Source organism: Corvus hawaiiensis, chromosome 1, assembly GCF_020740725.1.
Source record: "Corvus hawaiiensis isolate bCorHaw1 chromosome 1, bCorHaw1.pri.cur, whole genome shotgun sequence".
Lineage (NCBI taxonomy): Eukaryota > Metazoa > Chordata > Aves > Passeriformes > Corvidae > Corvus > Corvus hawaiiensis.
The window spans coordinates 83199727-83212304 of record NC_063213.1 but is presented as its reverse complement, the minus strand read 5'-3'; the positions used below and the strand labels follow the sequence as shown (position 1 = coordinate 83212304).

Sequence of the window (12578 nt, the reverse complement as noted above, 5' to 3'; positions counted from 1 at the left end):
AATAATAACAGCATAAAGAACACAGATGAGAACAACAGTATTTGATCTCTTCTATCTACATTGAATTCTGTCTGTATTTTAAAGCATCTGTCCTAATCAGAGTCAGCTTCATCAGGCCATAGGAAAACGATCTTCCATTCTGCTTTTAGAAAACTGAGCTCAAGAAGAGGGTTGGATAAAGCAAGATCTCCACCCAATCAAGTACAACATTTTCCTTGCCTTGTGGACATCCCCTCTGCTGTAATTAGCTTTCAACAGGCTTCAACGGGACTTTTGCTCCACAGGCTACCAAGTCCTTTCCCATCATATTCCAGCAGGAAGGAATGCCATGTGGCATTTTCCTCTCCTGAAAGCTTATGATTTTTTGATTTGCCTAAGGAATTTTTCTTTTCCAGCAGAGTGAACCAAAACCAGAATTGAGCAGCTCTGTGACTTTGACAGCTGAGAACTGACTGAAGCAGTACTTTATTAAAATAATTTTTGAGGTCCTCACCTATAAACTCACAGTCATAAGCATGCTAGGAAAAAGTAACTCCCCTTCTGGTTTTCATGCTGGGACAGACATGGATGCTACAATGATTTACAGTCTTGGATACTTGGTGCTGCACACCAACAACTTGGAACGTCCTGATTTTTGATGTAGCTTTAGCAAGATCTCACATGTGTGAAGAACAGACACATTCAGACCTAAGCTCATTTTCCTTGCCTAAGCTTTCCAGGCCCGAGAAATGTCAGACCAGAGCTCCTTCTGCCCAGAACATCCTCTTTTGGTACCCCTCCAGTGAGAGGAAAATGCAGCATCTCCTTTACATATCTGCTGCTAACCAGTTAACATCCAGTCCCTGCTACTTTCCCTCGGGTTGTTTGGTTTGTGGGCACATCCATGCTCTGTAACTGGTATCAGTTTGGCCTTGGATGCAGCTCATGTCCCCCTTTCTTCACTCATCACATGCTGTTCATGCCTTAATCAGCAACTGTTTAATTGGTAATACTTTATCCCTCCGGTATTTGGATGAGTATTTTTGCTCATGCTGGCTGCTGACACCACACAATTGTGCAAGGCTAAGCAAAACCTCAGCTAAGATAAATACTGAGACGGCCAAAGAAAGATGGATAGCAGAGTTGCTGCTACAAAAGTTTCTAGGATAATTCTTCCATATACTGCTAAAATGGGTTAAAACCCAGAGAAATCCAGATAAGGTCTGCAGCTTAAAACATTCTGTTATTGTTATAAAGATTAGAATTTACTATTACTGTACAAATGCATGATTGCTATTAATATCATTTTTGTTTGACACCCTTGCAGATCTTGGCCTGTCCCATTATCTGAGCTCAGTGAAGTCTTAGTTTCCCCATTGCTCTCCTTAGCTCTTGTGCCTCTCCGCTGTGACCTAGGCATGGGACAAGCTCTGTTGGTGTCCTGCTGTGGCCAATCACTGCAACCGTGCCAGAGGACAAGCTGCTGCAAAACCCTTGGCAGTCCCATGTCCTCTGGGGAAGGAAGAGCCGCTGGTGCCTCCCATCCTGAGAAAAGGCACTGAAATGCATGTCCAGCAAACTGCATGTCCAGCAAACTGCATGTCCTGCTTGGCAGGCAGCTGTGCAAGGACCTGGCAGACTCAGTGCACCTCTGCCTCTTCTGCAGGCACGTTGCCTTTCATCCCTTTCCGTGACAAGGGGATGTCTTTTTTCAGGGGGCACTTTAAACCATCCCAGGATCTTTGCCTTGCAAGTCTCCTCCATTACATCAAAATGCTTTGACTTTGTTAAGCCTCAGCTAACTTCAGGTCCCGGTGGCACTATTTAATATCTTGCTTATTGAACCAGGTACAGGAACTAGTCAAGTCTGCAAGGATGTGAGTGGCAGTAAGGGGAGCAGTGCGTACATTTAAGGAGGTCGCTAATAAAACTCTGGCTTTAGCACCCTTAGAGGTGCTGAGGGGAATAAAATTAGGCTGAAAACTTTTTTGTATGCAATAAGCTGAATTCCTCCCTTTGCCATGGTGCACCCATTGCCATTGGAGTCCCCACACACACACACAAAATTGAGCTATGGGGCCATTAGACAGTTTTAGATGTTCCTAGTCCCAGGCGATTTATTTCAAATAGCAGCCTGGGGCAGTTGCATCCCCTTTCTGCTCTTCTAGCCCTATATGGGGTAGACAAAGGTCTTGGAGCAAGGATCAGGAGTTCAGTTGTGACAAGACACAAAACTGCTGTTTTGCTTCCCAAGCACCTCCCGCTTTGCTGAGATTTCAGGAAAATACTGTTGGCCTTTCGGTGGGGTTCCAACAGTGCCTTGACAGATGGTCTTGTGAGAGGCAGTAAGTGCCATCAGCAAGGCACAGAGTAAATCCCTGGAAGTAAAAAGTCCAAGTTTTTCTGGGATAATTCATGATCTCTAGACATGGTATTGGAAACACAGTAAAAGACTACATAGTTCATTTCCCACTTTTTACATTCCTCAGTCCAGCAAGTCAGGCTTAGTTGTGACTGAAGTTGTTCTGGTTTATAAAACTAGTTTTAATTTTTAAATCAAAGTTAATACAGCAGACAAACATCATACTTAAACTGTGGCATGTCAGAGATGAGATGAATGACAGCCATCATTTGTCACTTTATGAAGCAGCTCCACAATCTTCCTGTCTTTTAACATCTCTTTAACCTTAATTTTGCTGATTTGAACAGTCATTAATTAACTATGTATGGTATACACAGCTGATAGACCTGGAATTTCACAGTCTATTAGAGTACATAATTTGCATTTACATCACAGTGTTGTTAAACCAAATCATTATCTTAAACTACACATACACATCAAATTTTAGGAAGTCAAACCAATTTGTCTCCAACTGTATATTTTTCAATTATATTTATTAACGCCACTTTTCTTTTTGTTTATTGAAAACATATTTCACAGATGGTTGCATCAAAAATATTACTGCTCTAAGCCCTATTAATGGAAGGAGAAAAAAAAAAAAAAAAAAAAAAAAAAAAAAAAAAAAAAAAAAAGCCAAACCCCCCCAGACTACAGACCTTAGCTGTGGGGAGGATAGCTCCACTATTCTGTGTAAACAACTGCAGTGTTCAATCTCCTGCTCACTGGTTTCCAACTTTACATTCCCCTCCTGATAACTTAAAAGCCACTACAGATGTCCATATGCTGGCAGAGTGGCAGAGAGCCTTTCTCCTCGGTGGGGATTGTGGAGTAACCCGTGGTCGGTGCCTCCCCACTCAGGCAGTCTGCAGCTGCCTGCCCAAATATCCTCCTGCTGTGTGCCCGGCCAGGGCTCAGGGCTGGGAGCTGTGCCCGTACTTTAATGCGCCAGCAAACCATGCATATTTAAAGATCCCTTTATTTTGTTCAGAACATGTAATCTAGTAACTGAGATGGTTTTTTCTCCATGTTACAGATAAGCTGTGACTGCAAGAGCAGGTTGAGTTGCTGACATGCAAGCATTGGCTCTGCACCTGGGTTTTGGTAACAGGAACAGACTATAACAATGGTTGCATTATTACAGAGGAACCAGAAGAGAACAAAACAAACACAAAAGGTAACCTCTTAAACCATTCTAACTAAAGGCAGATAGTGATGGGGCAAGTGGAGTGGTATTGAACTAAAAGAGAGGAGATTTAAATTAGATGTTAGGAAGAAATTCTTCACTGAGGGTGGTGAGGCACTGGAACGGGTTGCCCAGAGAAGCTGTGGATGTCCCGTTACTCAAAGTGTTTAAGGCCAGGCTGGATGGGGCTCTGAGAAACCTGGTCTAGTGGAAGGTGTCCCTGCCCATGAGAGGGAATTTGGACTAAATGATCTTTAAGGTCCTTTCAACTGTTCTATGATTCTGTGAAGTGTTACATTGCTACAAAAAGGACCAGAAATAAAAAACCTGAACAGGTCACCTCTTACACCATTCTAACTAAAAGTAAAGCAAAAATCTGGACAGAAAGGCCCCTGGCTGAGCTGCAGGAGCAGTGTAAGGCAGTGGTGCCTGGTCAGCTCTGAGTCCCTTGAAGCTGCAGCACCCCCAGCACTCTCTGGTCAGCACTGGGTCCTTGGCCCCAGCACCTGTGCCCTGCCAAGGTCTAAGATGCTGCTGCCCAATTTTGCCCACTTTTAACCACCCTTGACCCTGACCTCCTCCTGCCCATGGTGCTCCCACAGGCTGAGGGCTGCCCCACACCCTACCACAGCTTGTCCCATTCAGCCCTGCAGTGGAGGGTACCCCACAGGCAGCCTGTCTTTTCCCAGCAGCTTTCATACAGCTCACTCTTTTCACTCTTGACTGAGTGCTGTTGTGTCTGCATAACAGGAGGCTGACACTCTCTTTTTTCTTTCCCGTGACGACAAGCCTGCAGTAGTAGCCAGGGTATTGGAAGTGGTGGCTGTCACATTTGGCAATACAGCTGCTATTTGGCATATTTTGATTTCCTTAATGCTGCTACAGCACTACAGTGGGTGGTGCTCTTGCCCACATCCACAGACCTTAGGCTGAAACAAAAGCAACACAACATATTGTTCAAATATTGCATATAGTGCAAATTCTCCTCTTCTCCTACCACCCTAATAAAAAAGTCTGGAAATTCTCCTCCTACCACCCTAATAAAAAAGTCAAACCCAGAGCAGCTTAAGGAAAAGGTCATGAGGTTTTGGGGTAGTGTTTTTTTTGTTTGGTTGGTTTTGGTGTTGTTTTTCTGAGGGAAAGAGTAGAAGTCTTCTTCAAAATGAACTTATATTTGCTATAGAAGATGTTAGGATTCAAGTGGTAGAGGCTTTTTTCTCTCTCTTTCCATTGATGACAGAGGTAATAATAGATTGTGTCTGCACACAGAAGCCTGAATTCTATGCCACAAACTTTCTCTTCAGACTTGATGTTATTAAACAAGTTACTGTCTTGATGTTTAGTTAATTTCTGCCTATGTAACATTAATGTAAAATAAATAAATAATGTAAAAATCAGCCCCCATAGCCAATGGGCTGTGCATAAATGAAAAGACTTATGTAAGTTACTATTTTAATAGAATTTGTGAAAAATAAGGAATCAGCAAACCACTGCTATTTTGCTTTCCTACATTTAGTAGCAAGTTTCAGATTTTACCTGCTTGGAAAAGAAAGGTATTTCAGCATCTGAAACTACTCATCCAACTACTGAAATTAACTGCAACAATCAGTCACTGTGAGTACTTTTTATCCATGTCGCGCTCTGAAAGCAGTGAAAATAAAAGTGCAGAGAGGAAAAGGCTCTAGAGTAAATTCTGACAGATAGGTACTAGCAAATACCTTTTTTCTCCTGTTAGCTGTTAGAAGGTTGCAGTCTTTGATGTGCTGGCAAGAGTGACCTCGATGAGCACATCCTTTGAGAAGGTTGTACCAATTCTTCACCTATTGTCACTTTGGGCCTGGTGAAGCTGATGAAAAACTTTCCAGGGACTTCTGTCGGCTTTGAAATTAGGTATAAGCTAAATGTTTACAGGTTGCAAGAGTTTAGCATGCACTTTCTTCTGGCAAAGTGATACCGATGCTCACAGAGGAAGGAAACAGCTTTTTAAATTGCATTAAAAATACTGAAGCAGGTTTGATCAAGAATTAGATTTAAGAATAATGCATTAGCATGGTGTCCTGCTAGAGTTCTGTACCTGACTAGCATCAGTACCCATGGCATGTGCCTTGCTGGACTTGCAGAGAACTGTGGTGTGCTGTTCTTTTGACTGATGTGTCCCAGTTGAGATGGTGCAAAACCCAGGGGGAGCACTGGGGAGGAAGAAGTAGAAATGTTTGTGTTATATGGAGCTGTTTGGTTTGGCCCTTGGAAGAGCTGACCATGAGTTAGAAGCAAGTGCTCCTAACCCAGGCTGTCAAAAGATGTGTGATAGCCAGTACAGCTCTTCTCACTTGTTTTTTAGAACAGCCTGGAAGGTGGGGATGCCCCTCTCCTTACAGGTATCAACTGCAGGCTTCAACCTGCTTGCCTGGGGATGAAACTCAAATCTCTCCCTTTCAGCCTAAATGTCTGAAACTGGCTTTAGGCCATTATTTAGAAACTGCCTAGTGCCTGGGAAAGAGCCAGGACTGCACAGTTCTTCGGCAGATGTTGGTGCCCAGCTGTCCTCCAGGGAAAACACTGGACTTCAAACTGAAAGCGGCTGCAGCTGCTTGACAAGCTCAGCCCTGGCCCTGGCAGCTGTCAGACACACACCTGTACCAGGTATTGTCCAGCTGAGAGTAAAGGGCCTTTGCAAGCTGGGCCCTTGATGGGATTGCCCCCCTTGTGCACCATGTCCATGTGTCTGCTAGGGGGACCTCACTCTGCCATTGAGGACGGTGGGGCAAGGGGCAGGTTTGCAAAAAGTGGCCTCTGTTTTAGTTGCCTGATGTTGTTTTGACCTAGTCTGAAAGGCTTGGACCTATAGTTTTTTATCAAGAGTCATCTCTCTCCCCTCTGCTTCACAGCAGTAAGCAGCCTCTGCCCACATGCCCAACATCTGCTGGCTGAAGCTGGAAGTGCCCAGTGGTGACCTGTGACTTCTCTCTGCTGCTCCCTCCCACTTTTCTAGCATAAAGCTTTGCGTGCATCATACTGCCACTATTAAATGTTCATTACATTAATTTGATGGTAATATTTGAAGATCTTGGTGCATTAAATCTCTTGGTGGGTACATTCCACTGTCAGTAATTACGGGTTGTGGATCTGTCTCCATGCACAAACTCTGAGTGTCTGCAGTTTTAGGCCCTTTTGTTTTCCTCCCCCTGCTTTGGATTGCCATCTCCATCTCTCACTCGTTCCCATGATGCAAGCAATAACTCTAAACTCAGAGCTCTTTCTGCCTGCTGGCAGGAGAGGATGAGTAACAGCGACAGAGGAGATGAGAAAGCCTCACATGCCATGCACTGGCTCGCACAGCCTGTGCTGTGCCAAGATATAAAAAAATAAGTCAGCATTTCTGATTTGAGTTGCAAGTCTCTTGGCGAGATGCTTCTGCAAGCTCATGCAACCCAGGAAACAATTATTCCCGAGCCTTTACATGCATTGTGTGCTGGATCTTCCAGCAATGCACAAGTAAATTAATGTTTTGCTCTTTGTTTCTTGGCTGTGGTCTATGTAACCTGTGGCCAAGATCGTATTTTTTACAGCATGTTCCTATCCAGTAGCACCAGCCTTGAGGTTTTCAGTTTTTTTCTAGGGATGTAGATTAACTCTCTCTACTAGTGGTGGCAGCTGAGCCCTTGGCAGCCATAATTAGGGGTGAACTGGGTGTTCTCAAAAATATCTTTCCCCTTGGCTGGTTGATGTAGAGCAGGTTGTGCTCATCAAACTCGTGGAGAGGGAGGGGGCAGTGACCAACTTGAGAGCTGAAAGTTAGGTACCTGATTAATCTTTAAAATACCTAAATGGCAAGGATCTGTTTGCTGTGTGAAGCTGGGCAGCTTCTACGGAGTCAACTTCTGAGTTTAAACATACTGCACTATGACCAGCGATTCTCCACAATACAGTAGGATTTATTAATAGAAAATACGTCAATATGAGTTTGTCTTTGTACATGTTAGCAACATGTACAGTGAAACACATTTTTTTTCTCAATCTATATTGTTATAGTTCTTTTGTGTTATCTGACACAACCATTTATATTTTGGGCTTAAATATGTTATTTGTCAAAATGTACTTTCAGTGTTAATATACCTTTAAAATCATAGTTTATCTTTTAAATATTGAATTCATATTACTTTTTCTCAAATCAATATTGCTCATGTTAGTGCAAATTTGTTAGATCTTGAGATAGGTTAACCATTCCTTCCAGACCATAAACAGCATTTAATAAAACAGTGAGATTTATATAGCTCTACACAGCTGAACAAGATTCTAATACGAAGCTTGTTAAAAAAAAAAAAAAAAAATCCGACATTTTACAGTACATCAATTGCATTTTATACATTTTTTTTTGGAACAGTTTTGTTTCTTCTCTATTTCTGTGTGTGATCTAGTACAAGAATGAAGGGAACAGCAATAGGTAATGATACTTTCCTCAATATTAAAAAGAATGCATCATATATATCTTGCTTAGTATGGCGGCAGTGTTGTATTTCCAAACCTGGAAAAGAAGCCAGGTAATTCAACACCTTCTCAAAACCCAGTACAGCAAGAGTGAACGTCATCAGTCGGAGCACTTGCCACTACAGAAGAATGGAAACAAACCAACACAAAGTATAGACAAAAGGTATTTTATGCCACATCATCAATCCAGAATCTCTCACTTGAGCAATGGTCAACATTTGACTCCAAGTAATTCCTAAGAGGAGCTGAAAGAGGGCAATGTGGGCATTTCAGTAGTTTGAAGAATGGAAATACATCCAACTTACAAGAATCTCCTGTCCTAAGAACTTCGAACAGAACGATGCATCTCCTCGGCCTGTTGGCAAACCTGTGCCTGCAGAGCTGCACCAGCCTGGTGTTTGTCAGGCAGTCAAGAAGAACTTCCAGTTGCGAGTGACATTCTTCATTAAAAAAAAGCTTTTATACTGAAAATGTGCTTTGTTCAAAAGAGCACTGTAAATGTCACTTATTAAAATCAATGTAATAAATAAAATATAAACAGCCTGTGTCCAAAACTATGAATAGTATTTTTATCTACCTCACTATACATCTGGCCCACTGTGCCCCTCCCACCCACCCATTCTGAAATTTTTTAAAAATTTTTTTGCATGCTATTTTTTTCCCCCTGTTTACTACAAAGAGCAAAGGTTACATATCGTACACTGGGAAAAGCTGCCAAAAAGATTAAACTATAGTCCTAGATTACCAATAAACCAACTCTACGTCACAATACCTGCCTGCATGAACTACTTGGGCTGCGTCCTATAGAGCAGGTGATGACTCGTGAGAGACTTCTCCCCCTGTGCACAGCCTGAAGTGTGCCAGGTGATGTTAAAACTATTACAGTGACTAACCACAGAAATGTTTGCAACCAAAAACAAATTCCTTATTGGCAATTTAAGCAATTTACAACTACTCCATTTGAGGTGGGTCTTATGCTCTGAAAACTGTATGCTGAACTGTTTGTTGCCTGAATAACAGAAATGAAGAAATGCTTCTTTTTTTTTCCTTCCAGCGTTACAAGAGCTAAGACGAATATGCCAGTTCTTTTGGCCTCCTAGCCTATGTAGCTGTTCTTCCCTTTTTAAATTAAAAAAAAAAAATCTCTGTCCCTTACATTTTTTAGAATTTCACTTTAAACGCACAGAAATGGTCTTTATTTTCATATCTGAGGAATGTGTTCTGGGTGTTGGGTTTTATTTTTGGTATGGGTTAAAATAAATGATTGTCCTAATGGTTCAAGAATTGGACCCTTCTGTAGTCTAAAGAGTTTGGAGAGTCCAGATTAAAGTCTCATAGGTCCTAGTTTTCCATTCCTTCAGGGAGACGGCAAGATCAAACTCTGCCTTCCTTGAGCACTTACTGGTTGGTGGCTGGAGAGTAATGAAATTTCCTCAAGAGAAGATCAAAAGATGCTATTTAAAGGAAATGGCACCTAAGGGTGATGGAGTTGGTGATACAAAATCAGCTACCCCTTCTTTTGTGAGCATGTGGCCTAGCAATGTTGAATTGCTATCGATGGTTACGGAAGTGAGTAAGAGAAAGCACATACTGGAGTTTCCACTGTTAAAAAGAACTGAAAATCAAACAAAAATTGAAGCTTAACAAGGAGAACATTGGATGAAAAGAAGTCTTACACCACACAAACACACACACTCAAACACACGCACACAGAATACTATGCATACGTGGACACACACGAGTAAGAATGTGTATTTGTATGGTAGGTTCTTGGAAATAGACATTCTTAGCAAATATGGATGACAGATCAATTGTAATTTATTTTCTTTTAACACTGTATCATCATAAAGAAAACTGGTATAAATGAAAAAAATCTATTTCAAATATCTACATCTAAAATTTTAGGCAGTGAAAAAGCACTTCGTTGACAAGGAGTGTGGAATGATGAATGTTAATTGTCAGAAACTGCTGAATGCCTTTTTTTTTAATTGCCACAAACAAATTCACATATCAGAACAAACAATACTGCTAAATATTCCTTTTTGTTTTTTTGATTTTTTTTTTTTGATTTTTTTTTTTGTTAAAACGCACCGGGGAAAAGAAAACAAAAAACTGGAAATTCATACATCTTTCAAAATTTGAAATTGAAGCAATATTTAGAACCATAGATGAAGAAACACTGTGGCATTGGTGTAATATACACAATGCACCTTTTTTTTTTTATCTGTAATGTACATCAAATACTTTACAACAATGCATTAACAAAAGGCAAGAAACATCTTGCTGTACAGAGGAAACCCCAAATGCAACTTGAAGCCTAGATTCACAATGAATGAGGATATTAAACAAAGTGTGAGAAGCTGTTCCCCATAAAGTATGTACGCTGCTCAGTAACTTGTGCTTAACTCTTGACCCAGTCATGTTCTTCCTCTGTCCTTCAGCCACGTTCAATATACAGCACCGAACTTTAGACTCTACAGGCCAACAGTAAAGTTGCCCCACACTGTAAAATATATATATGTATATATATATTTCTTTCTAATTACTCCCAGGCTTAGCTTTCGTATCTTTTAGCCTTCTAAAAAAATCTCATTATTTTTTTCCGTACTGGTTATCTTTGCCTTCCTATGGAACAGGCTTTAACAAACTAAATTTGCAGGAAAAAAAATGTCTCGTGGTATGCATGCACATGCACAGTTCCTGGAGCTTTTGTATCTGCCCAAGTCTCAAACCCAAGAGTCGGGAGAGGCTGGATAGTGGCTTGTTTCATAGTTAAGTTCACTATAGGGACGAGCAGCTGAGTAGAAGTCGACGTAGTTGCCAGTTGACTTTAGTCCCAGGTGCATGTTGTATTCGCTTGCAGGTGGACGATGATGCACTTGGTCCTCAAAGAAGGACTCGTCATAGTTTCTTGTTGAATTCTGAAATGGCTGATATGGTTCATAATCTTTTCTGCTGGGCTCCTGTGGAACTGGCTGTGTTGAAACCTGGAAGACAGTAATGCCCACAGCTTGTTAGATACAACTTATTGTGGGCAACAGGATGGAAGAAGGAATAAATCTCCCAAGTGATCTTCCAAGTTTAGGCTCAATATTACAACTGCACAAAGGAGTGTAACTACTCTAGTTTCTAATTCTAGAAGGTGTAAAGTACCTTCAGGACCTCATTTCACATCACATATTCAAACACAGGTGTTTAATTTGAGCATAGGAGTAAAATCCTACATGAAGCAATCTGTTTATTTGTGATATTGTTTAATTTGTAGTATTTTTCTTCCATTTCCATATACGGTATTGCACCAGTTTTTGCCATCTGGAACAGTAACATTTTAGTTTCTGTACTGACCTGGTTATGTTTGATATCTTCAGCAGGCGCACCATACGAATTCCTGTACAAAGTTGAGATTCCGGTGTTCTGAGCTGCAGAGAGAGGAAAGGAAGGAAAAAGCAGGTTTACCCAACATACCTCTTCGGCCTCAAAGTGAATTCTAAAGGCTTCATTAAATACATCATACAATGCCTGTGTCCCCCACACCAAAGTTTTTCAAAACATCTGCAGACTTTTCCTCCCACTAAATGGTCATCTTCTTTGCTTTGGTGTACATACATGTTCTTGGTATACATTTATTAAAGGTAGCAGGCTCTATACCATGCTCATAACAATCTTGTGTACTTCACACATGAATCAACAAAATAATTTCATATACAGCTAGCATTCAATAATAAATTTCTGGTTATAGATGGGATTATGTAACACATGCAACAAACAGCAGCTGTAAATATTGAGATTAAGAAACATTTCAGTTCTTTCACTTCAGTTGGATGATGTGAATTATTAATCCTACAGTCATTTTGCTTTATCATGAAATTATTCAAGCAAAAAGTGATTAAATGTAAGTGAAAAACAAGTTATGCAAAAAGTAATATATAGTTATACTGAAGAGGTCAGGCCAAGACAGTTTCAAGTCCATGACTGCCATCATTGCTGTCACTTTCTTCTCAGATGTCCTACTACTCAAATGCACAGACAAAACTCAGCTATCAGTTTGAAACTGGAAGTAATTCTAAATACAAGGAGGATAATATATAGTCTTGCAAAACTTTATTTCTGACCCCGTCCCAAAAAACCCCACATGGAAAGCAAAGGATTTTCCTTGCAGAGCTGACTCCACCGATCCCTCTGATTTGGCAATGTAGCTGAAGCTTAGTTTGCCAGTAGGACTTGAAAGACTGTAGTTACTTCTCATACTTGAAAGACTATGAAGGTAGCATTTTGTGTGGCTGCTGCACACTTTTCATACATTATTAACTTTCCAGGCATTCTAACCAATGATCGGATGCTGTTATGAGGGCTTTTACTATAAAAGAACAGGCCTGAAAGTAAAAATTGAGTAGTTGTGAATCAGAGTCATCAGTGGAACAGAAACATGTAGGTCATGACTTCTCTCAGGTCTCTGTGCAATGGTATAAGACCTGGAGGCACCAAGAGTGGCTTTTAATACCTTCACAGCTCAAAACTTGTGAGGGC

At 41.0% G+C, this 12578-nt stretch overlaps 1 protein-coding gene across 9 annotated transcripts in view; it reads right to left on the bottom strand.

Moving 5' to 3' along the window:
* Positions 1-9851: 9851 nt before the first annotated feature.
* The window catches only part of CTNND2 (catenin delta 2), a 669045-nt gene continuing 666318 nt past the window's right edge, over positions 9852-12578 (bottom strand). For all 9 annotated transcript variants that reach the window (XM_048311789.1, XM_048311808.1, XM_048311816.1 and 6 more), the window contains 2 exons: positions 11397-11470; positions 9852-11038 (listed from right to left, as the gene is read on the bottom strand). In XM_048311789.1, coding sequence (XP_048167746.1) covers positions 10778-11038; positions 11397-11470 — 335 coding nt within the window. In that variant the 3' untranslated portion in view covers positions 9852-10777. The remainder of the gene's footprint in view (positions 11039-11396; positions 11471-12578) is intronic.